This window comes from Dermacentor variabilis, chromosome 6, assembly GCF_050947875.1.
Source record: "Dermacentor variabilis isolate Ectoservices chromosome 6, ASM5094787v1, whole genome shotgun sequence".
In the NCBI taxonomy this organism is placed as follows: Eukaryota; Metazoa; Arthropoda; class Arachnida; order Ixodida; family Ixodidae; genus Dermacentor; species Dermacentor variabilis.
The window spans coordinates 164,487,379-164,509,548 of NC_134573.1; the positions used below are offsets into that span (position 1 = coordinate 164,487,379).

The 22,170-nt window shown below is 47.0% G+C and overlaps 2 protein-coding genes across 5 annotated transcripts in view; both read left to right on the forward strand.

The window, feature by feature from the left end:
- Positions 1 to 790: 790 nt before the first annotated feature.
- LOC142585656 (uncharacterized) lies at positions 791 to 20,286 on the forward strand. Its single transcript, XM_075696584.1, has 7 exons — positions 791 to 1,197; positions 8,055 to 8,190; positions 12,269 to 12,368; positions 15,038 to 15,138; positions 16,385 to 16,492; positions 16,636 to 16,689; positions 16,814 to 20,286. The coding sequence occupies exons 2-7, from the start codon at positions 8,119 to 8,121 to the stop codon at positions 17,063 to 17,065; spliced, it is 687 nt and encodes a 228-aa protein (XP_075552699.1). The 5' UTR covers positions 791 to 1,197; positions 8,055 to 8,118; the 3' UTR covers positions 17,066 to 20,286.
- Positions 20,287 to 20,437: 151 nt separating this feature from the next.
- The window catches only part of LOC142585655 (myotubularin-related protein 9), a 57,024-nt gene continuing 55,291 nt past the window's right edge, over positions 20,438 to 22,170 (forward strand). For 3 of the 4 annotated variants that reach the window (XM_075696578.1, XM_075696580.1, XM_075696582.1), the window contains exon 1: positions 20,438 to 21,753. In XM_075696578.1, coding sequence (XP_075552693.1) covers positions 21,659 to 21,753 — 95 coding nt within the window. In that variant the 5' untranslated portion in view covers positions 20,438 to 21,658. The remainder of the gene's footprint in view (positions 21,754 to 22,170) is intronic. The other variant, XM_075696579.1, reaches the window with a different exon arrangement.

The following is a 22,170-nucleotide window of genomic DNA, read 5'->3' on the forward strand; positions in this document are numbered from 1 at the left end:
TTCGCGTGGCGGGAAAACCTCTTGGAATGCGCGGCAGGCTTGGAAGTATATGCCTTCTCAAGCAACGCATACCAGTGCATGTGCGACAACAAACCATTACTCGTGTTTCGTTTTTTTCTTTTTATGTGCGCATGCCCAAGAATGTATAGGTTCCAAATCGCCCGCTTTTCACTCCTTCTGCAAACCGTTACGGCAAGCCGCAGTTATTGTTTTCTGTTCGCCGGAAAATTCTCATATTGAGCAAAGGAACTCAAATCGATGTGTTATTTCTGGAGGATAGTACTCATATTTGTATTGTGTTCAGTTGCGTATACGTAGTTTGCTGCGGAGATTGAAATATTGCGTACTTCGCCAAGCGCAAGCCATCACGAGTCGCTAGTTCACTATACTTTTACCAATCCTTGCCATCAGGATATACGTACTATATGGTTATCACGACAAACTTTCGTAGTACTGGGTGTTTGGTCTGATCATTTCGGCGGGAGAAATCACGTAAGACCAACAGACGCGTATGTTGGATAACAAGGCTGTTGTTAAAATACGCAAGGCTGTTTGTGTGTCGCAGACTGTTTCAGACAAGGACTGTGAGTTCAGTGCATATACCTAGACCTGCGGCCACGGAATTTCGCTAAACTACGCTGCCGGTGACGATATTGGTATATGACACCGCCGCATGCAGACGTTTCACGGGAAAGCGATTTTCCTTTTCTTTCGGTCATCGCTTCCAGTTTAATTTCGCGAAGGATAAAAAGCCGATGATCCCGACGATGGTCGATGGGCCTGAGGAGGATGTAAGGGGCCATTGTACGGGCAGGTCTCGGCGGCACCCTGGACTCCGTGCGGCGGCCGCGCGCCCCCCAACCGTAACTGCGCGGACGTGGAGGCTCGCATACAGCTGCTTGTCTCGTCGCCACGCCTCGCGAGTGCGCGCCCAGAGCAGCAGCGCCGAGCCCGCCGCGCAGCTGGCAGCTGCGTCTTGAAGGAAACGCCGCCCCCGCACCGAACAAGTGTGCTCCGCCAGCCGACGCTGCCTTTTCTTTTTCACAGAACGACGACGAATCTGCCGACGTTGCCGCGACGCCCGCGGAATCAAAGCCAAGAAGGAATCGCACCGCGTCGCATCGTTTGTGCCTTGACCTTTCAGACCATCGAAGCGCCGCTGCACTGCTGCCTCGTGAGTGTCAGCGCGTGCCAAATGTACGCTCGGTTCTTGCGGATTAGCTTGGTACTGAGCGGTAGAACCGTTGCGATCGTTCGCGAGCGAGATAGCGTATAGCTTGCGCATTATACCGCTGATCCGGCAGACCGCTGAACCGAATGCGAATCCGTGTAGTTCAGGTTGCAGGCATAAGATTCGCGAACCAGGTGTGAACAAGCAACAGGAAGAAGAGCAAATTTAAAGATTATGCGATCTCTGCTGGCAGGCGAGACTTTCATGATGACACCGGACTTCGAAGTGTGATTTGCAGTGTGATGTATAACCAGAACAACGGCGCAAGAAGCAGGGGATCGATGAACAAAGCCCCCTCGCGAGAACAGCAATGGTGGAATATCAGTCGACTGCGTTCAAAACATAGGCAAGAGAAAATTGGGTGGAAGAATTGCTGAGTCGTTTCTCATAGCTATACGACGATACTTTGCGCGGTTAGTCTTAACTTTGAGAGCTTAGACAACCGTGGATTTAAAATACGTGGCATGTTTTATTCCTTGGTTATGCAAGATATAGCGTGATCCGTATAACCGCGGCTGTCCGTCATGGACAGCATCAGCTAGGTACTTGCAATGAAGCTGACGCAAGAAAAGTGTGCACTTGTTCAACCTTGTTGCAGCAGTCTTGTGATGAGTAAGCTTTGAACAAAACAAGCTGCAAAAAAGTGACTCGCAGCGTATAGGGAAGCGCACGACTGTCAAGTGAAAGGGCGCGTCTTTGTGAACTTTGCAAATGTTCTCCTGCTAACCTAGCTGAGCACCCGCTGTGGTTGCTCAGTGGCTATGGTGTTGGGCTGCTGAGCACGAGGTCGCGGGATCGAATCCCGGCCACGGCGGCCGCATTTCGATGGGGGCGAAATGCGAAAACACCCGTGTGCTTAGATTTAGGTGCACGTTAAAGAACCCCAGGTGGTCAAAATTTCCGGAGTCCTCCACTACGGCGTGCCTCATAATCAGAAAGTGGTTTTGGCACGTAAAACCCCACATATTATTATTATTATTAACCTAGCTGAGCGGGAAAAAAAAATATTACTTCGAAGCGCTAGCATATGTGTAGCAGTTTGAGTGACGCACTTCCAGTTATGATTGTTAAATGTTGTCGCTCGACGCTATACACTTAGCCGACGATGGTTCGCAAAGACGCCCCACTGGATCAAGAAAGAAAGAAAGAAAGAAAAATTTCTAGAGGTGGCCATGGCCAGCATAAAAAGAAAGTATCACAGACAAGCGTTATGTTTTCAATTCTGGGGTCTTACGTGCCAAGCTCACGATCTGATTATGAGGCAAGCCGTAGTAGGCCAAAGCCACTATGCGACCACGGTATGTCTTTATTATATTTTGTTGTTTTTTGTCTCCGCTATGTTACGCGATGTTGTTTTCGTTGCGTATGTTTTTTACCAGTACTGGTCGTCTTACTTGTTGCCGATGGTACACCATGATTTTCTTTCGATTTCTTACACCTCTTTAAAAGCAGCCGGAGCCACAAAAATATTTTTTGTTCAACACAAAACTTGGCTGAAACTCAAGTAATTTTTTGACATGCGCCATAAATATATATAAGACGAAAGAGTAAGGACAAGACGCAAGACACATATAGTGAAGCACGCCATAACAATACAACAAGAGTTGGCACATGTACCTAATCTTACGAAATAAGAAAGTCTGTTCTTCTCTCAGGCACTGCAGGGTATGTCATTACTCATTCTGTCACTGTGTTGGTCTAACCTATTTAGACTGTTTCCTCACCCCCGGATTCTCAGTGAATACTCCATCTACAGGAGAGCATCTGCACTGGCGGCAACCGTTTGAAGCGACAAGGTTGTTCTTATTGATCTCCCCACTCCCCCTTATTTCAATTCTTATCCTCACACCAACACCCGCCGTGGTGGTGTAGTGGCTCTGGCGTTGCGCTGCGAAACCCAGGCGCGGGATCAAATCCCGGCCGCGGCGACCGCAACTCGATGGGGGCGAAACACAAAAACGCTTGTGTACCGTGCATTGGATGCACGTTAAAGAATCCCACGTGGTCAAAATTACTCCGGAGTCCCCCAATACGGCGTGTATCGTAATCACATTGTGGCTTTGGCGCGTAAAACACCTTAAATTAATTTAGTTTCAATCCTCACACCAACCCGTGCTGAGACTCTGCAGGCCTACGCTCCCTCTCACTAAGTCCGTGCGTCTCAGCGAAAGATCAGCGAAAGATCAGCGAAAGCTAGGGCTCGTGTCAGCCAATCATGTAACGAGATGCGGCTGCGTGTTCTCGGAAGAAAGGACGGCTCGCCCATTGTGCACCACTAATCCTTTTGTGAAGCTTCCATTCATTCGACGTCGCGCGGAGGGCTCTCAAAGCCGAATAATGGCGGAGCCCTTCTTCTGGTTGTCTGCTCTGGAGTTAGTGTGACGGAGTCTAGTGGACTTTTGAGTGTGGTGTGGAGTCTAATAGTAAAGTTGCCGAATGACGGTCCCTCAATTTTCACTGCGATATGAGTTATCAACTCTGGGAAACGGGCCCCGCATGTCCTGTCCTCCCGTACGCCCGTCCGTTTGTGCACATATGTACCACCGGAGTGGTTTCACCTGGTCTCACGGCAGCGATTTCGCGGAGTAGGAGGGGCATGTCAGAGCTGCGCAGAATGATGCGCAGTAGCCGATGGAGTCCGTGGCGTCGTGCGGAGCGAGGGAAGGAGGAAGGAGGGAAAGGAGCCGGCAGTGCTTGCGCGCTCACGGAAAGCATCGCTGCTTGAACGTACAGGCGCCCAAATCTTTAACTGGCGTGCGCGAGCGGCGACTTTTCCGTGCGTCAGCGCCGTATGACGGGGCGCGGCTGGAAAAAGTCTGAGGCTAAGCGCATGCGGACAAAGCGCGCTCAGCTGGGCCCATCGTCTGCTAAGCTGTTTCCAGCCTCGCCCCGTCATACGGCGCTGACGCACGGAAAAGTCGCCGCTCGCGCACGCCAGTTAAAGATTTGGGCGCCTGTAGCGAGCGCTCCTTATCGCTACTTTAATAGGTGACCATATTGAGAGGTTTGTCGTTACACGAGCTGCGGGCCGTAGGGCACCGTGCCGTAGGTGCCAGCATGCTCTCCCTCTCTCATCTTTGAGGGGGGGGGGGGGAAAGAGGTCGATCGCATTCAGTCACCCCAGCGAGGCGCTGAACAGCGCGCACTGTACTGGAATACTGGTTTAGTCGTTTTATACTCGGGGCATTAAAAGCGCGCAAACGGGGACGACGCGAAAGCGAGGAAGAGAGAACGTTGTTGTTATCCCCGGGCGTTATCCGTTGTGTAGCGTTCTCACCGGTGGCACGCGATTTCGATGTCTAGATGTGTGCTGCTGGAACTGAATTATACAGTACCTTTTTTTTTTCCCTACTGGTTTCAGTGAAGCGTCTCGAATGCAGAAAGCGTAGACAGGATGCAGTTGTCGCTTTTAGTGCTTTCTTTTAAAGACCAATGGTCCTGTACGTGTGAACGCCTTTGACCGCGTGACGATTTATTTGTGCGTGTGTTTAGGTAACCTTCTCTCTCTCGTCTTTATATTCCCCTGTTCTCCTGTATAAGACAGCCAATCGGACGCTTTTCCACTTGCCTACTTTCGGTTAACCTTCCTCTACTGATATTCTTTCTGTCTGAAATCCTGTAGTGGGGAAAAAAAATCTCAACGCGTAAGAATGTTTTCGGCACCATGTAGCAATTTACTTCTTGAAGGGAAAAAAAATTCTTGTAGTACGGTGAGAAGCATCCTTCTGCACCATGCGCAGCTGGAGAGCGTTGTTTATAAAAGCAGGTATTCCAAGAATAACTGCTTCCAAGAGTACGAATAAGAATACGAATAGGCCGCGGTGTCCTAAACAGGAGGAGCAATGAGAGCGCCGTGTACGGTATGTATTTAAGTTCGTTCAAGCAAGATGGCGCAGTCGAACTGGAAAAGTGGAGCCTTCATAAAGCGAAGGCAATGCCATCGCGGTTCTTCACTTCTCGCTGCATTTTCCATGAGCTGCGTCTTTCGAATAGCCGTTAAAGTTAGCTTAAACTTCTGACGATACCTGAGAAAGCATGACTGTCATGGCGCTGGAGCAAAAGGACTTGGCTCTTAGAGCCACGAAGACAGCGAGCTACAGAATAACACACACATATCGCGGAAATGTGACTGTTGCAGTGTTTCATATTATAGTACAACGACCAATTACAGCCAGAAAAAATCTGCGGTAATGGCAAAAAAGTAGGAAAAACAATTAACAAGAAAAGCGAGAATTGTGCAACACATGCAATTGCGAACCCCGGCGATCGGTTCAAAAGAAAAATGAAGCGGCTAAATGGCAGCTACCTATCTAGAAAGTACGCTTCCGGCTTTCTTTCTGAAAATACAAACAAGTACAGATTGTTCTGTGACGTCAAATAAATCCGGCTTATCATCCAGCAAGGTAGGGACCCGCCATTTTAATAAATGAGCGCCGCATAGTTTGTTCTGGCTTTTGTCTTAACGAAATTCCTAGTTCTTAATGTGCAACTGGGCATATAGTATTAGGATATGTGCAAAAAAAATTTTTTTTTTAATTCTCGGGATTCACATTAAATTGTGGCGTGGAGCAGACAGGGCGATCTTATCTGGTGATTGTAGTGGTGATGGTGGTGGTGGTTGTGGTAGTGATGAAAATAGTAGCAACTAGGATATAATTAACGTGATGACGAAAAACCCTCTGAGCAATTTTTTTGGCAGCCAACGAGAATAATGGAAACCGAGGGTCTCGATTTTTTTCCGGTCACCTTGCAATCATATATGAGGACAATGAAAACACGTGGTAAATTAGCTGTGATTCTTAATCAAAGTGTAGAAATGATAAGGCAATGGGAAATGAAAGCGGACGAAAAAAAAAAGCAACTTGCCGCCCGTGGGAGGCGAACCCCCATCATGCGCAATACACGTGCGATGCTGCCTCGGCAACTTTCTTGGGTATTTGCGGGTGCGTTCTAGATATATACTATAGACCTTGGAGCCTAGGCACATAACTTGAGGGTCTAAAAGTGTGGGCAACTTGACGAGAAAGTCGTTACATTTGGAGAGCTTTATTGACCTTAACAACTGCCTTTCTGGTGCCTTCAGGACCTTTAGTTACCTTTCGATTGGTGTAAATTGCCCGTGTGCATGAATTGCTCTCATTCAAGGGAATTTGGCCAAGTTGAATGCCTCTCCCTCATTTTATACCGATGGGATATATGGACTTCCATTTGTCGCTACTTCTGAAGACATGCTGAATAGCTTATTAGTGAGCCACCAGAGTGCATCAGAGCTACTTTTCTATATACAGGTAAAGAAGAATCTTGCCATCTGCTGGCACTTTAGAAAATTGCTGGCTTTCTGCTCTCACACTCTGATCTCGCCACTGCAGGAGGTAACGATGTGAAGAAACATATTTAAATATATGTTGCAAGGAAGACGTCTAGGAGCAAGCGAAACATAAAAAGAAGTAAACATTCTGACCAAACCACCATTATCATAGCTGAGCGAACTTCCGGAAAAAATATGTGTTTTTGGCCGCAACCTGTCGACTTCACCATCCCCCCCTCTCTCTCTCTCTCTCTCTCTCTCTCTCTCTCTCTCTCTCTCTGTTTATTTCCCGTCTTCCTTACCCCAGTGGGGAGTAGCAAACCGAACGTTCATCTGTTCGGCTTCCCCGTTTTTTCCTCCTCCTTGCTCTCTCTCTTTCTCTCTCTTTCGCTTTCCACCTTTTTGTGCTTGTTTTTTCAAACTCGCTTTTTTTTTTCTTTATCACCGACACCCTGCTCCGTGCACATTTTACCGGGTATGTACACATATACTGTTCTACACGTGACCGGAGGTACCGAATCGGGGCCGCCAGCTTTCACGCCTGTCGTCTGCTTGTGCTCCGTCGCGCACGGGGTCCCGACCGACGGTGGCAGCTGCTTCTCGTCACCTGCACAAGTGGCCGCGGCTGCTCGCGTTTAGGCGACGAACTTATTCGGGGCGCAGCGACCGCTCACTGAAGTTTCATTGCCCGCCGAAGCGCCGCAGTGCATCTTGTTGGTTTCGCTTGCTGTACCGCGTGGCGCCGCAGCGCAGTTCCAAGGTATATATACGTATAACCGTCTCGTTTGGTGTGCGCTCGAGCGTGTGCAGTTCTAGATTACGCTCCTGTTCAATACGACGTGTGCTACGTGATCTGACATCCACCTGCCTTCCGACACGAAGCAAATGACCTTTTCTAAAACCGCGCCGCTTAGCGTCGGAGTGACTTTGGAGATTTATTGTTTTGAAAGAAGCATAATAGCAAGAAAAAAGAAACGTAAATGAAAGCGATACATTGGCCGACACCTTCTTTCATATACGTCTTCTCGCTATGCTATTTTTAAGAATGCAAATAGACCTGCTCTTTCGGCAGCTAGTAATTTTAAAGAACATAACAACACCATCGATCATACTTCATCGCTCCCTTTTCATATTTTGCGTGCTGTGCGGATTTATGCCACCTTTCTGTTGCTTCTTTTGAGGCGCCTTTGGTGCCGCTCGATTTAAGTGCTCGTTGGTAAAGTTCATTTTTCAATCGACCATTTGGTTCCGAAAAATGTTTAGTTCACTTACTCTTGGAAATGTAACGTCACAGATGTGTAGTAGGCGCATCACGCTCTCGTCAAAATCTTAGGTCCCCCCTGCGCCGCTACAGTGACAGACACCGCTGTAATATCCGTCCCAGCAGCATCCCGATGACGTGATCGAGTGTAACCGCCGTGCACAGATAGCCAGCGTCCTTGATCATAGATGTCATAAAACAACTATGTTTAACAAGTCAGTCTCCTTGAAAAAAAAAAAATGTTTTTTTTCCAGTTTCCCTACGTGCCTGGACCACGTGACAAGCTTTTCTTCTTCGCTTCAGAGTGAAGCAGAGAAGATGACTCCCAGGACGGGCTTTTTCAAGTGCTCTCTCCAGAGAGGCACTCGCTATTCAGCTGTCATAACACTGGTGAGTTCTATTAACGACAAGATCACATACGTCACAAAGCGTTTAAAACCTGTGCCGATCACCCTAAAGGGATACCAAAGAGATTCACGCAATCAGTTTAAACTGGTAAAGCATCCTGTCAAAACATTATTTTCGTTAGTTTTGCTGTAATGGGCAGTGTTACCAGATCACTCCAACGACAGTTCGCCAAATTGGCCTTCGTAGTAGCCCAGCAGTAGCCGAAAAGCGAAAATATTAAGCAGTCCAAAAGTAGCCAAAAAATTTGTGTTTTTTTATGAGATGATTCCAGCTATATTAAATTACTTTCCTTAAGGGAATCTGCGCATGAGTTTCTTTCATGGAAACTAGGAGGTCGAGATTTATACAGAGACTTGTGCCACTTAACGAACCCCCAAAAAGGCGCTAAATTAAATATCCTGTTCTTGCAAAGGCATATTTGTTAAGTCAGGGTTACTCGCCCCGACGTTTTATTGTGGCTTCATCCGGGAGTCTGAAAGAGGCATTCAAAATACATGCGTATTTTATATGTGGACACAAGATGTCATGTCTCACTCTCTCCCTGCACTCGCACTCGCAGCACTACTTCAAGAAGTGCAGCTATGCAGACTCGCAGGCAAATTTTTTATTAGGTAAATGAGGACTTCATGAGAAATGCAGTCTCTTACTTTTCTAAAAAAAGAACAAAAAATCACTGGAAAAAAAAACAATGTCACTCAATAAACGAGCTGAGCAATAGTATGTATTCAGCATAGTTATAGCTAATGACAATTTCACAATTCACGACGCAGCACAATACACGAAACAATACAATAGGTTACACGACAAAGTACAGTGCAGTAGATGGCAGCTGCACCTCAGAAACAAGGATGTTAACAAACTGGCGACTAGAACTTGGCTAACTTATCAACTAAGCGTGGTACTTAGTGATTGGCAGCCAGACATATGATTTGCCACATTTTTGCTGCCGCCGAATTTGGTATGCGATGCACAATTTCAAATGATCATCCGGTAAAATGGTGATCTGGCATCCGCCCCCTCCTCAGTGTATCTTGTTTAGTGTCTCAAGGGTAGCCGAGCTGTAAAGAGTCGGGGGTTAGTTCTCAGAAAGAAATATAGCCCAAATGCAGTCACATATCCAAAAGAATAGTTCTGTTTTCAACTCGCTTGAGAAGTAGCCCAATTTGGCTATTTAGCCCAATCTTGTAACCCTGGCTTAGATTGATTATTAGAAGAGAAAATGAAGGTCCGAGTTGTCTTTTACTTTAATTGTTTATAGTTTATTTTTCTCTCTAGTGTCTCTCTAAGGTACAGCTTGGTATGTCGTAAGGCTTTGTATCTATCTTTACCTTTGTGTTGTTAATAATGTTGAGTGTGTGTGTTTAACTTCAGCGCAATACATGTGTGCACTACATGAAGCACTGATAAAGGCAAGGGAAGAGAAAGCTGTAGAAGGAAAAAGGGAAGCGAGGCGTCTTCATTTAGAAAGAAGGAACATTTTTTTTTAAACAAACAGAGAAAAAATAGCGATAGCGACTCTGAAGAGCGCTGTGCACAGGAAAAATTACACAGCGACTTACAGCTCTAGGAAGCTCAAAACAGCCACGAAAGAAGGGCAACACAACAGGAGTTTGTACATATGAATTTCCGCAATATTCACGATAAGGCGACGAAAAGCGCATCATTCCGTAGATGACACCAGACGAACTTACAATAACACGTATGGCGTTAACTTTAAGACGACGAAATCAGAAATCGCCACGAGAACAAAACATCGCGTGCCAAGTAACTCTCAGCGATGAGGCGAACCCAATCGCTTTGCATTGTTAAGAGAAACGATCTGCTATGAACTATGAACTTTATCACGATCACATGCCAAGAAAACGGCGGAAATTACTAAATGAAAGCTGGGAAAAGACAGCTAGGCGTGTTGTAGGTTCGCGGGCAATACTGGCAGTTTTACTGTAATGTACCTAATCAAGCACAGAGTTGCCCGAAAAAGCCACTTCCAGCCACGTTTTTTAAATGCGAGATGATTGTATTCGCACGAAATTTTTTTAGGCCACACGGAACAACACAATGCCACGTGGTTCAATGCAGAAAGCATTTCACGATACAAATAACGGGTCATCAAAGTTTTGTTGTGCTGATTAACATCGAGATGCAAATATCATTTGTGCTTGGGGACCGGCAAAAGACGATCAAGGAACTTTTCCCAAGTGCTCAGCACCTGTGACAACGTCATGTGCTCGACACCTGCTTTGGATGCGTCTCGGAACGCGGTTGATCAGTCTTAAGACCTAATTACATAAGACTTAAGAAACCGTGACCGTTGGGTGATGGACAAAAACTCTGCAAAGAAACTGCTGCAGTTCTTTCAAGATGCAGAGTTGGAAGCTCTTATTTAAACTTTGTTGTATTCTTTATGCCTTGCAGCAAATCCTGTCGAATCAAATATTCAACAACAAAAATGGCTTCTTTTGATAATGCAATATTCCTTGAAAAGGAAAGTGCGCTCGTTCCAAGCAATTCCACGCCAGTCAGAAGTTGTATGCGTATGAATTTCATGCTTCCAAAGCAATTACTTAACACATTTAATCACAAGAACAACCGCCGTGTAATGGCATGAGGCTTCACAAGGCGAAGTGGTTACCTCACTCTCTCAGCTGTGATGGGAATAACACAGCCTCGGCAGGCCATGGGTCAGCTGTGGCAGGTCTGTATGCGCACAGGGGCGCTGGGTTCAGTGATCCCGGCTGACGTTCGCTCGCGTAACTTGTTTCGCCCGCAGCTGTTCAGGACAAAATGTAAGGGTACAGATACATCGGGGCTGTTTGGGAGCTGAATATGCCCATTGAAAAGCTAATTCCGGACCCCGACGATAATGTTCGTCTCTGGCATGCGATTCAATTGTTTAATAAATAAGGAATTTTGGGCTATATTATAGAGTCATTAAGTCTTATTTTGGTCCTTGTATTTTTACATTTAAGCGAGCAAGTCCCATAGACGTCTAATAGCAAAACCGATATTTTGGCCAGTTCGTGTAGGTTGACGATACGTGAGTGTATAGCGCAGGAAGACGAAGCACAAGAAAGAAGTAGTGACGATGTGTGTCTCTTTCTTCCACTTGTTATGTGTATATTCTTTTTTTTTTGCGCTAGTGTTAAACATGGATGTCTAATGGGAAACGTTGACATTGAATTAGGGCAGCTCGGGTCTGCAAAAAGTTCTTCGTTGCTTCCTTTTCGCTTTGCTTTCCTCTTCAATACGTGGAGCATCGTGGTTCGCGAAGTTCACAGCTCAAGATGACTGGAATTGTTTCTGACCCTTACTTGGTGGTTCCACCGGTCTTCAGTAAGCTTTAAGTACACTGTGCGCATCCATGTAAGCTAGTTCCACTTATAAATTTATAATTTATTATTATAACATGTGCTTGGTGCAAAGTATACCCTAATTTACCTTTAGTCGCGCCACAAAACTCGGCTTAATAAGCAGTCGGACCAAACGAACAAACTTGCGTCACTTGGCTCCCAGGACCACCAAAAAGCTTCTGTCCGATCCACGCTTAATCAGCTTAAAGGAACCAAATGATCAACCATTCACGGGATAAAATGTTTCAAGACTTAGTTTGACAGCCCCTTCCCTTGCGCAGAGTAGCAAGCCAAGTACTCCACTTTCCGGCCGACCTCTCTGATTTTTCCGGTCAATGAACCGGTCAATGACATCAGCCGTCATCTGCACAGAGAGCATTAAGAGTCTGCATAAGTTTGACTCTGGAAAGCATGTGATTGTGAGTGGCCTTCTCTAATTGCGCGCGGATCAGGTTTCTCTATGCGCCAGCTCGTTTCCTTTTGTTCATCTCGTCTTTCTAATTTCTCCTTCCCTCAATCGAAAGTAGCCGACGGGGCTCGACTGTGGCTAACCTCGACGTCGTTCTTTAATCGCCTTCTCTCTCTCGTCGAGACGGTAACGTGAATTAGTTAAACACGCGAAGCAGATAGGCTAGTCTTCGCACCAGTGAACCACCCTCGAGGCGGATCGACCACTTGACCCGATGCATTCTCTGTTCGTCTCGTTTCAGTTCTCGACGAGCCTGCTGTTCGTCACCTACATGATCTCGCTGTACCGGCAGCAAGGCTTCCTCGAATCTATCAACAGGTCCCTGGGATTCGACGTGACACGTGAGCGCACGACCCACTTTTGCCACTTGCGCGCCGCTGTGCCTCGCTCGCGCGCGTGCTCTCAGGATTGGTTCGCGGGATGCAGTGCACCGCAAACGTCGACTCGACCTTTCTCTTTGTGTTTTGCCAACGTCATATACGTGGGCTACGATTTCCCAAGAGAAATGAACCGCGGGCTGGCATACTCGGAAATGCGTGTGCATTTGCTGAATGAGGTTGAGGTCGTCCCGAGTGCGCCCGAGGACGCGGTTAAGAACAGCTCTGCCACGCACACGACGGCAAGCCTCTGCTCGCTGTTGTCACCGCCGCCTTACGGTAGTGTAGTTAAGACACGTAGTCAACAAATAGTACACAAACATTTAACATGCTCCTTGAAGGCCCCTTCACTCTTAACCGAAAGTACAGTTTTTTTTTTGTTGTTGTTGTCTTTTTTTGGCTCCGACGCTTTCAATTTTCTCGCTGCACGTGCCATAGATATAAATCAACGCCATCTGTAGACAACAAAAGGCTTGGAAACTCGCAGGGCGAGAAGAAAGTTTAGTGAGAGGAAAGGGTGGAAGGGAACTCTACCACTTATCGCGTTGCATTTGTGGCCCGGAGTTCTCGCCGCTAATCAGGCAGTGCTGATATTATGAACATCAGGAGTACATTCTCGTAAACAACCTAGAACGCAGGGAAGACGAGATACGAAGAATTAAGGTGACACGCAACACAGCTTCGTCACTCGTCTTTCGTGCGCTCGAGGCTGCTTACGAGAATGACATACCAGCTAGGCCACCTCTCCATCCTCAGGAGTACATACATTTGGCCTAGAGATGCTCTGATCCTGGTATATGGACCATATAGCACTTGAGTGATCTCACAATTGCGTCCGCGTTAAGTTAAATTGTGGCGTTTGACGTCGCGAAAATGTACAGTGGGTAATGAGGAACGCCGTGTAATGGAGGCGTCCGGACTAATTTTAACCACCCAGGGTTACTTAACTTACACAAGGACCAAAGCATACGAGCATTTTTGCATTTCACGTCCATCGAAATGCGGCCGCAGCGAATTTCCGCCTCACTCAAGTGCTATGGTCCCACTATACCTGAAGATATGACCGCACTACATCAAAGGGAAAGAGTATATGTAAGGACAATAGAGCTCGCAGCCGTGTGGTTCAATGTCGAGCTTGGGAAGATCAAAAACATACAATTAAGTCGATGAGGGTAGCTATAGGGGCTTGTTGGTGCGGCATATCTGATTTTGTTGTAGCGCAAGCTGAACAAGAACAACAGAAAGGCACATCTGACACACACAGCGCTGTGTGTGTCAGATGTGCCTTTCTGTTGTCCTTGTTCAGCTTGCGCTACAACAAAATCAGGTACAAATAAGGCTTCCTCACAGAAATTGACGCGATGTAGCGCCGAATATCCGCTGAACTATTCAAAGCGAAACCGCGCTTACTGTTGGAATATTTCGCTCCGATCAGGAGTATTGTGTATGCTAGTCGCGTGTCATAAAGCATTTACTTAAAATGCAACATAATAGCAGAATTAAAATCAAGAAGGAGACGGACAGATGGAGTAGCACACTGCCGTGTAAAAGTTACATAAACAGGTATAATGTGCCCCAGAAAGGTTGTCCTACGTTTCGATAGGTGGACATATCTTTGTCAAATGCCTTCAACGCATGATAAGTCCACCTATCGAAATGTAGGCCCACCATTCTGAGGCACTTCATGCCTAGCTGTTTATGTAGCTTTTATACCACAATATGATAGAAGAGTAACCGTGCGTCTATACAAGAACTAATTAAGTAACTTTGCTCTCAAGCTAATGACTCTCAAATGCTATTATAACGACAGCTTTCACTCCTTTACTTGCACCTTGAGGATTTCCACAGAACTCGTTCGGTCCCTTGATAAGCGTCGCCGCTTGCCTGCCAGCTTTCCCTTTCGAATGCATGGACCTACTAGATTGACGTCATGGTTCCGAAATTCTAGGCCTCGTCATGTCTGGACGTTGGTCTAATTGTATATATTGGCTCAGAACGGTATACATATAAAGTCTGCGTAACAGCAGTGATGACGATCAGCTGGCCATGCGTGATCTATACACTTATTAACACCTTTTTTGGCAATAAGTCAACGAACGAGTTGTTTTTGTTGTTCCCCTATAAGAATAACTAAAGGAAAGGAGCCAAACTAACCATTACTAACTGTTATTTTGAATTTCTTAATCAGAAGAAATCCTGACAGAGCAGAAGCAGCGAAATCCTTCAGAGGTGTTCTTACGCAAAAAAGGGGAAAAGAAAAGGGGGGGGGGAATAGTTCTGCCTCGTTTTTCCCGCTATAATAATAAATATTTTTACGCCCCGAAGAAGTGCAGACTAGAACTTCAAGTTTAGAAATCTGCTAATTTGTAGTCACACAGAAAAACAGCGCGCGAGAGAAGTAGCGCCGTAGTTTCTTGTTCGTCCTTTCTCTATAGCATTTCTTCTTCCTGCGTCAAACGAAAACACTGTACTGAAAGATTACGAGGACAAGACAATTATATACCGATTCACTGTTTCTTTCTATTGTGGTACATTTAAGGTTTCACGACTACCATCTGGTCGCGATCTATGCGTCTAGCAAGAACTTATACGGCGCCGTGCATCCATATATGTATGTTCCCATGCCTGTGCAGCCGCTTCGCCAGTCGTGGAGTTCATGGCCATGTTGGGTTTCGGCCTGATCCTGCTCTTCGAGATGATGTCCTCCTGGCTAGCCATCAAGGCAACCACACTGGTGCGTGAACTGTGCCACTTTTTCTTGTGACTGTCTCACTACCTCTCTCAGTTGGCCTTGTTAGCCAAAGCACACTCGCCAATCAACGTGACACGTCTACAGTGATAAAATGTTAAAAATATTTCAGTGTGTCCCATACACGACACCAAAGGCAGTGCTCCAAAAAGGTTGGTTGAACTCGACGCAGCGGTCAACAAATGATGTAAGCTGTTAATTATGTTATCCGTCCAAACTAAAAAGAAGCGCATCCATGATTTGAGTCCTTTATATCTGAGTACATGCACGTACACAATGACATTCATTTTCTGCCTCAGAAATAGCAGGTCAAGTGAAAGTAAGTCGTGGGTTCGCATCTTGTTGAAAGACCTTGTTGGAAAACTTGGGAGCGTTTCAATAATAATTTTACCGAAATATGTGCTTGATTGTTGCCTTCAGTCATTTTTATTACGTTGAAATATCATGTGTGAATTCTATCCCCCCCCCCTATGTAATGCCTCTCGGGGTATTTAGGGTATTGAAAATAAATAAATAAATAAATAAATAAATAAATAAATAAATAAATAAATAAATCTGACATGGTGGAGTGACGTTATACGCGCCGTCAGGCACTATTGGACTAGATGTAATCGAGGTCAGCCAATATCCTGCGCCGTTTTTGCGATGTGAACTGCCTGCGATTCTGCCACGAAGTTGACCGTGTCTTGCAGAAAGGTTCTGGGAAATAATTACCTTTTGATGTTTCTGCGAAGAGAAAGAAAAAGGAAAACACTAGAAAAATTACGCAGAAAGGGCTGCCCCACATGGCGTGGGTAATATCTCGGACCTTCGTGGCAATCGTTCCGATAGACCTCAGTAAAAAGCGTGAAGAGAGCCCGTTTATACTGTTCGACGCACATGTGAAAGATCTGCTGATGCAATCTATGGGTGATTAAATCGCCGTTATTATACATGCCGTCTGAATGGTTTTCTCAAAACATCAATGGAGCGCACAGCACGTAGTGCGAAAGCAAAAAAAAAAAAATGCGGTCGCATACGCGTGTGCGTTGTTTTGGTTTTCTATGTTATGTGACCTTCGTCATCACTTCACGAAAGACTGTGGAATACTCGCTAATGCATGTTTGCTCACCATGTTCTTACGTTCTGGCGGCAATGGCGGCTGCTTTGCCGGCTCCAACTGCGCGCCTGTATGGAGCGAAAGTTGAATGACAGGTCGGTGATTTTCGCGTTTCTGGCTGCTCTTCCGCAGGAAAGTCGCTGGCTCCTGCTACCCTTCATAGGCCTCACGACTTGCGGCATCGTGTCGCCAGCACTCATGTCGGCAGTTATCGTGCTCTCCTGCCGCCGCTATCAGACCGTGAGTTCAATTAGCAGGTTCTCTCGGGGCGTTTAGAACGGTTGGTTGCTATCGCCGTTTATGAGAGCACTGTTTTAGTACGCTCTCGTAACTCAGTTTTTCGAAGTTTACTTCTCTTATACTGTTGCATCTTCCTGCTCTAGGTGCCGTTACCCCTCAACACCCTAATACCGGTTCTGTTCATCGTCTTGACTAGGGTACGTTGCTCCTCTGCGTATCTCGTTTTCTCTGTTAAAGGGACAATAAAGAGAAAAGAGCTGCGAGTGTTCTATTGCAGATACAGTTAACCTATTCTCACATTCCTAATTTCACGTCCCGCAGACGTACTTCCTGTTGGTGAGCGTGTCCTACTACCGGGAGCTCCAGGAGCGCGAGTCGCGCCAAGAGGAGACCCTGCCTTCAGTGGCGTCCCAGGTACCGCAGCTGCACATCGACGACCTGCCTCCGCACAAGCGGCTGCCGCCCTTCCTGCTCGACTACCTGCAGAAGCCGCCTCCATACGAAGGATACGACGACGAGGCACGCGTACAGGAAGACCCCAAGAGTGGAATTGGCATGCGCCTGTACATGTGAACATGCATGGTTGAAGTGCTTGTAGCGGCATCTAGTCCTTGCCACAAGGAAGAGGAGACAGACGATGACCTTGTACGCGAAATTTTGTACATAGCTCCAAGGTACAGCGCTTGATCTCATCGTATGGCACGCCCAGAAATGTCTTCGAGCAAACCTGCGTCAGACAAGACTTAGCATCAGGATGGAGAAAATGTCAAAAACAAGCAAGCCCCGCAACTGAGTGGGACATTATATACCGTGTGTTCCAGTTAACGTTAGCCAAGCTGCTCAAAGAAAAAAAGAAAGATTAAAAAAATAACGGTGCGAGGCACGAGTCTAAGACCTAGGATGTTCAGTTGTCAGTGGTCTGATGACCGAATACCGCAGATCTTAAAATCTTGCACCGTTTAAAGCAAAAGCTTTATTGACCGCGTCGAGCCGAGTTTCGCCGTCGCCAGCAATTTGACCTTCATTTGACCGCAGCTGGGCCGTAGCCTTGGTAACACATCACGTGACTCGCCGCGCCGAGCTCCGCCGCCGCAGCCGGCTTGGCGCATGCGCTCTCCGCACCTGGGTCGCCGCCTGACCACGTTACTCGCCGCGCGCCTGGAGGAGCGCCGCGCTCGCCTAGTCAGCGCGAGCTTGGCCATGGATGAGGGTGAGGCCGGGCCGCCTTCTCTGAGCGTTGCGTGAGAGTGGGAGGCTTTGAGCCGTCATCGCCAAGCGGCGCCTGACCATCCCGCGAATACCGCCCGGCGAACTGCTTCACTGGAGAGGGTCCGGAATGCAGCAGGCGTCGCACCGTCGAGATAAATTTACAGACCGCGTTCGCACCCTGTCCGTTTGTGCTTCGACTACACCGTGGCTTCGACGATGCGCGTGTTCGCGGCGTCTCTTTGCATGTCAAGCATTTGCGCTTTCCCTGTAGCACAACACGCGTCACACCGTCGAATGATGCGAGTCTATCCAAGCCTAATCACAGTCATGTCTAGCCACCGACCTAGGCACAGCCGTCATACCTGGCTTAACGATGATTGTATACCTAAGTATATTAATTACAGCTAAATCAAAGGTTCACCAAGTGAAACCAAGACTTAACCAGGCTAAACCAAGCTTTCACTTTGCATATCCAGTGTTAGCTCAGCTAAGCCGCAGCCAATTTTTTTACACATTTTTTAAACAGCTTGGTTAACGATAGCTGGAAAAGTTTATAGATGATGTGCATACGTTGGATCTTATAAGTATATTTCGTTCGGTAAAGCTGGTTTCCTGTGGAAAATAGCAGCAAAAGAGAGCACTTGGGAAAAGTTCGTCATTTGAAAAACCCTCCTGCAGTACTCTGCTTGACATCGTCAAACTATGGTAATTCCTGTCACCGCAGCTACAATATGCACTGCGTACAAGTGCAGAACGCGGAACAGAACGCTATATTTACGTGCATACGTGTTTTTGCCCGCATGAATTTGGTTCAGGTTTGCTCGAAGAGTTTTGGGTTCGCACAGACGCATCTGGCTGTGTTTATCGCCTTTCTCAATTGGGCACCGACGACAGCACATTTCGTCATGTACGCTTTTTGTCTTCTTGTATGTCTTGCTATATATATGGTAACCACACGCATCGTATTTCCAACGCTTCTTGAACGTGGCGTCGCCACGCGTCGTCGAGTCTGTTTTTCGCTGTATGTCGACTTCACTGTCATCATGCGAAGCCGAAACGTGTTTACTGCGAATGTTGTTTTGAAGCGAACCCCTGCGGTATGCATTCCGGTCATGGCGGTAGCATGTACTGTATAGTACTCCCGCGCGACCCACATACGCTGACGTCGGAAATACGTTGCGTGTCGCCGCCGTCTTAGTTTTGTTTTTCTCCTTCAACTCATCCATCAGTAGGGGCCATCACTGGGTTCGATCAACGAATCAGAAACTAGTAAATCGACTACCGCCTTTGTCCTCCGTGCATAGGCTCGCCCCTGTTGTATATATAGCTGCCTGCGATGTTTATTTCTCCAGTCCTCTCGCTCCGTTCTCTATTTTACCGCGGCCGCTGGTCACGTGTTCGTCGCGTGGTGGCCGCATGTAGCTTTGTACACGGTGCGCCAGTATGAAAGGAAAAGACGCCGAATTTGCGATCAACGCCGTTAACTTTCCTTGCGTATGCTCGCAATGAGAAAAAAAAAGTTGCATGAGCGGAATTCTTCAACAGGCGAACAACATGAGAAATAGCAGTGAGTGACTTGCACGGTTCCAAGAATCGATGTTTCAAGGCAGATGAAGTGTTCACTTTCATATTGGGGGAGCGTGTACCTTCATTCGCTTGTGTTTGCCCATTTCACTCCTACACACCTGTGGTGCGGTTACAGAGACAGCCGATTGGGTATCAAGTGCCGCCATCGTCAACGCTCAGACATACCAGCAAAAGCCCGCGTTCATTTCGTTCTTGCCGCAGGAAGTCCTACAATTGAACTGAGCTGGTGTCAGGCTGCTGAGCACGAGGTCGCGGGATCGAATACCGGCCACGGCGGCCACATTGCGATGGGGGCGAGATGCGAAAAGAACCGTGTGCTTAGATTTAGGTGCGCGTTAAAGAGCCCCAGCTGGCCCAAATTTCCGGAGTCCTACACTACGGCATGCCTCATAATCAGAAAGTGGTTTTGACACGTAAAACCCCATAATTTAATAAATTTAATTGAACTGAGCAGTCGATAGTGGCCACCCCTTGTCACAAAATTACATTATGGCATTCTCGATGGCGTTTTGACTCGTTGCATAGCTCGTACTCACTCACATTCTCATTTATTGATGCCAAATGGCATGGCAATTCCTTTCGATCATTAGGAACGGCGAGCGCAAAGACCAAAGCTATGGAATACCTACAAATCTTGTTAGCGTGCTTGTGTTGTTTCGCCGCGCCTAATGTCCAACGAAATAGACCTGACGACGCATCTCACTAATTTTCTGCGCACGTGCAACTATGTAAAACTGATACCGCGTGAAAAATTGGGAAGTGGGTTCGAACTTTTTTTTTAGTTCTGCAAAATGCCCACCGCGAGAATATAGGAAACGAAAAAGAAACGACGAAAAGGGAAGAACACAATTTCGCACCTATTTACTTAACATGACAGCTCTTCCTTTCTGTCTTCATCACAAAACTCTTGGTCAAAGCAACACTCACTTTCTCTATGCATTCCACACATGCGCTGTGTACGTCTAAAAAGGAGTCGAATAAAGGGCCCGAAAAACGTTTGTAGATCCTTGTCATTTATTTAAGGATCGCGTACATGCGAAACGCCTCTACAACGATCAGGACGGCAGTTCGTACAGCAGCTTCGTTGAAGAGGCGAAGAACGAGTTTGTCAGTACTGGCAGGGCTAGTTACGGCGCGCTGGAGTGCGAACTCGAATGGCACAAGGGGGATAAGCTAAAGCAACATGAAAGCAAAGCACGCAAATAATTCTCGCGAAAAAAAACAAGAGCGAATTAATTAATTAATTAATAGTAGTAGCAGTAGTAGTAGTGCATCAACAGCAGCAAGACAGTGCGCATGCTGTTCGCATATCCGGATAAAGGTAAGTGCAGTATGCTGCGGGAATCGTATATCCCGTATTAAAGTATACAAAAATACCTGCTGGTACGACAGAGCGCCGTGTATTCGAGACACACAGCGAACTCTCGTAGGCAAATTTTAGTCGAGAATAGCACATACAATAATAATAATAAAAAACATTGAAGCAGAAATGGAACGTTCCATATGTAACTGGAGCTGCCAAATGCATTTTTCGTGAAAAAAGATAAGCACGAACTCATATGTGGCGGAAAAAGCAATTGTTAAATGTCTGCAAGGCATAAAAAAAATCATTTCCGAAAAAAGAAGAAAGAAAGACGCTGCAAGAAAACTTTCTTTCTTCAATTTTCGCTTGCAAGTGTTACCATATCCTTTTCTTCTTCTGCTTACAGTGTGGAAACAACGGCCCAAGCTCGCGGGCAGAGCTTGAATCGTTCAATATGTGCCGAACGCGGTGCAACGGGTCGTTTGCTGTTGCATTTGTCCGATACATGTGCACTCTGTGTCATTGTCCTGCACTGAATAGCGTCAGTTGCGAAAGCAAGACGCAGAACAGCACCGAAATAAGAATCGCATCGCGCAGGTACGTACGTGCCCGCATTCGAAGGCGCGCGAGCGGCGGGGCAGGGAAAAAAAGAAAGAGAAAGACCGAAGATTGGCGAGCAGGTGCCGTGGGTCACGCGAACGTTATAACTCAATCACGTGTGGTGAACGCGTGCTAGCGTCGCCGTGTCGCACGTCTGCGTTCCGTCCAGCACTTCGTGCTGTTGTTTGCGCCTGCGACATATTCTGGAACCATGGACAGCCAGAGCACGGAATCTACCTTGATCAGCAGGTGCGTCTCTCTTGTGTGTCGCTACGTGAGCGGTGTGGGTGTTATTTTGAGATGTTTACCCGGCGACGTTCACTCGAACGACGCTGGTGTGTCAACGGTTGACCGTGCATGTTTCAAGCGCATGCAATCGCACTCGATGAAGAAAACGGGGGACTTGAACTTATCCGGCTTGAAATGTGGCATTGCGCTTGTTTACTGCAACGTTCCAAGAGCAGCTGATGCAACGAGTGCTTCGATTATTCTGCTTCAATCTATGTAGGGATGGGTCCGTGTCTTACTCAAAGTCTCCGAAGAACAAACCAAGTCCCATCAAGTAAGTGTTAATAATAATAATATTTGGGGTTTTACGTGCCAAAACCACTTTCTGATTATGAGGCACGCCGTAGTGGAGGACTCCGGAAATTTTGACCACCTGGGGTTCTTTAACGTGCACCTAAATCTAAGCACACGGGTGTTTTCGCATTTCGCCCCCATCGAAATGCGGCCGCCGTGGCCGGGATTCGATCCCGCGACCTCGTGCTCAGCAGCCCAACACCATAGCCACTGAGCAACCACGGCGGGTAAGTGTTCGGACACCAAGTTCGAAGAAGCGGTAGAGTGCGTGCGCGCTCCAATCTTTGCACTGAGCACCTGAGGTCGTTGCAGAGAATAAGTAGAGAGAGAGGGGGGGAGGGGGGACTAATGGCAATGCTGCAACTCGGAGGCTGAGTGTGTAGGCTTCACGGAAATT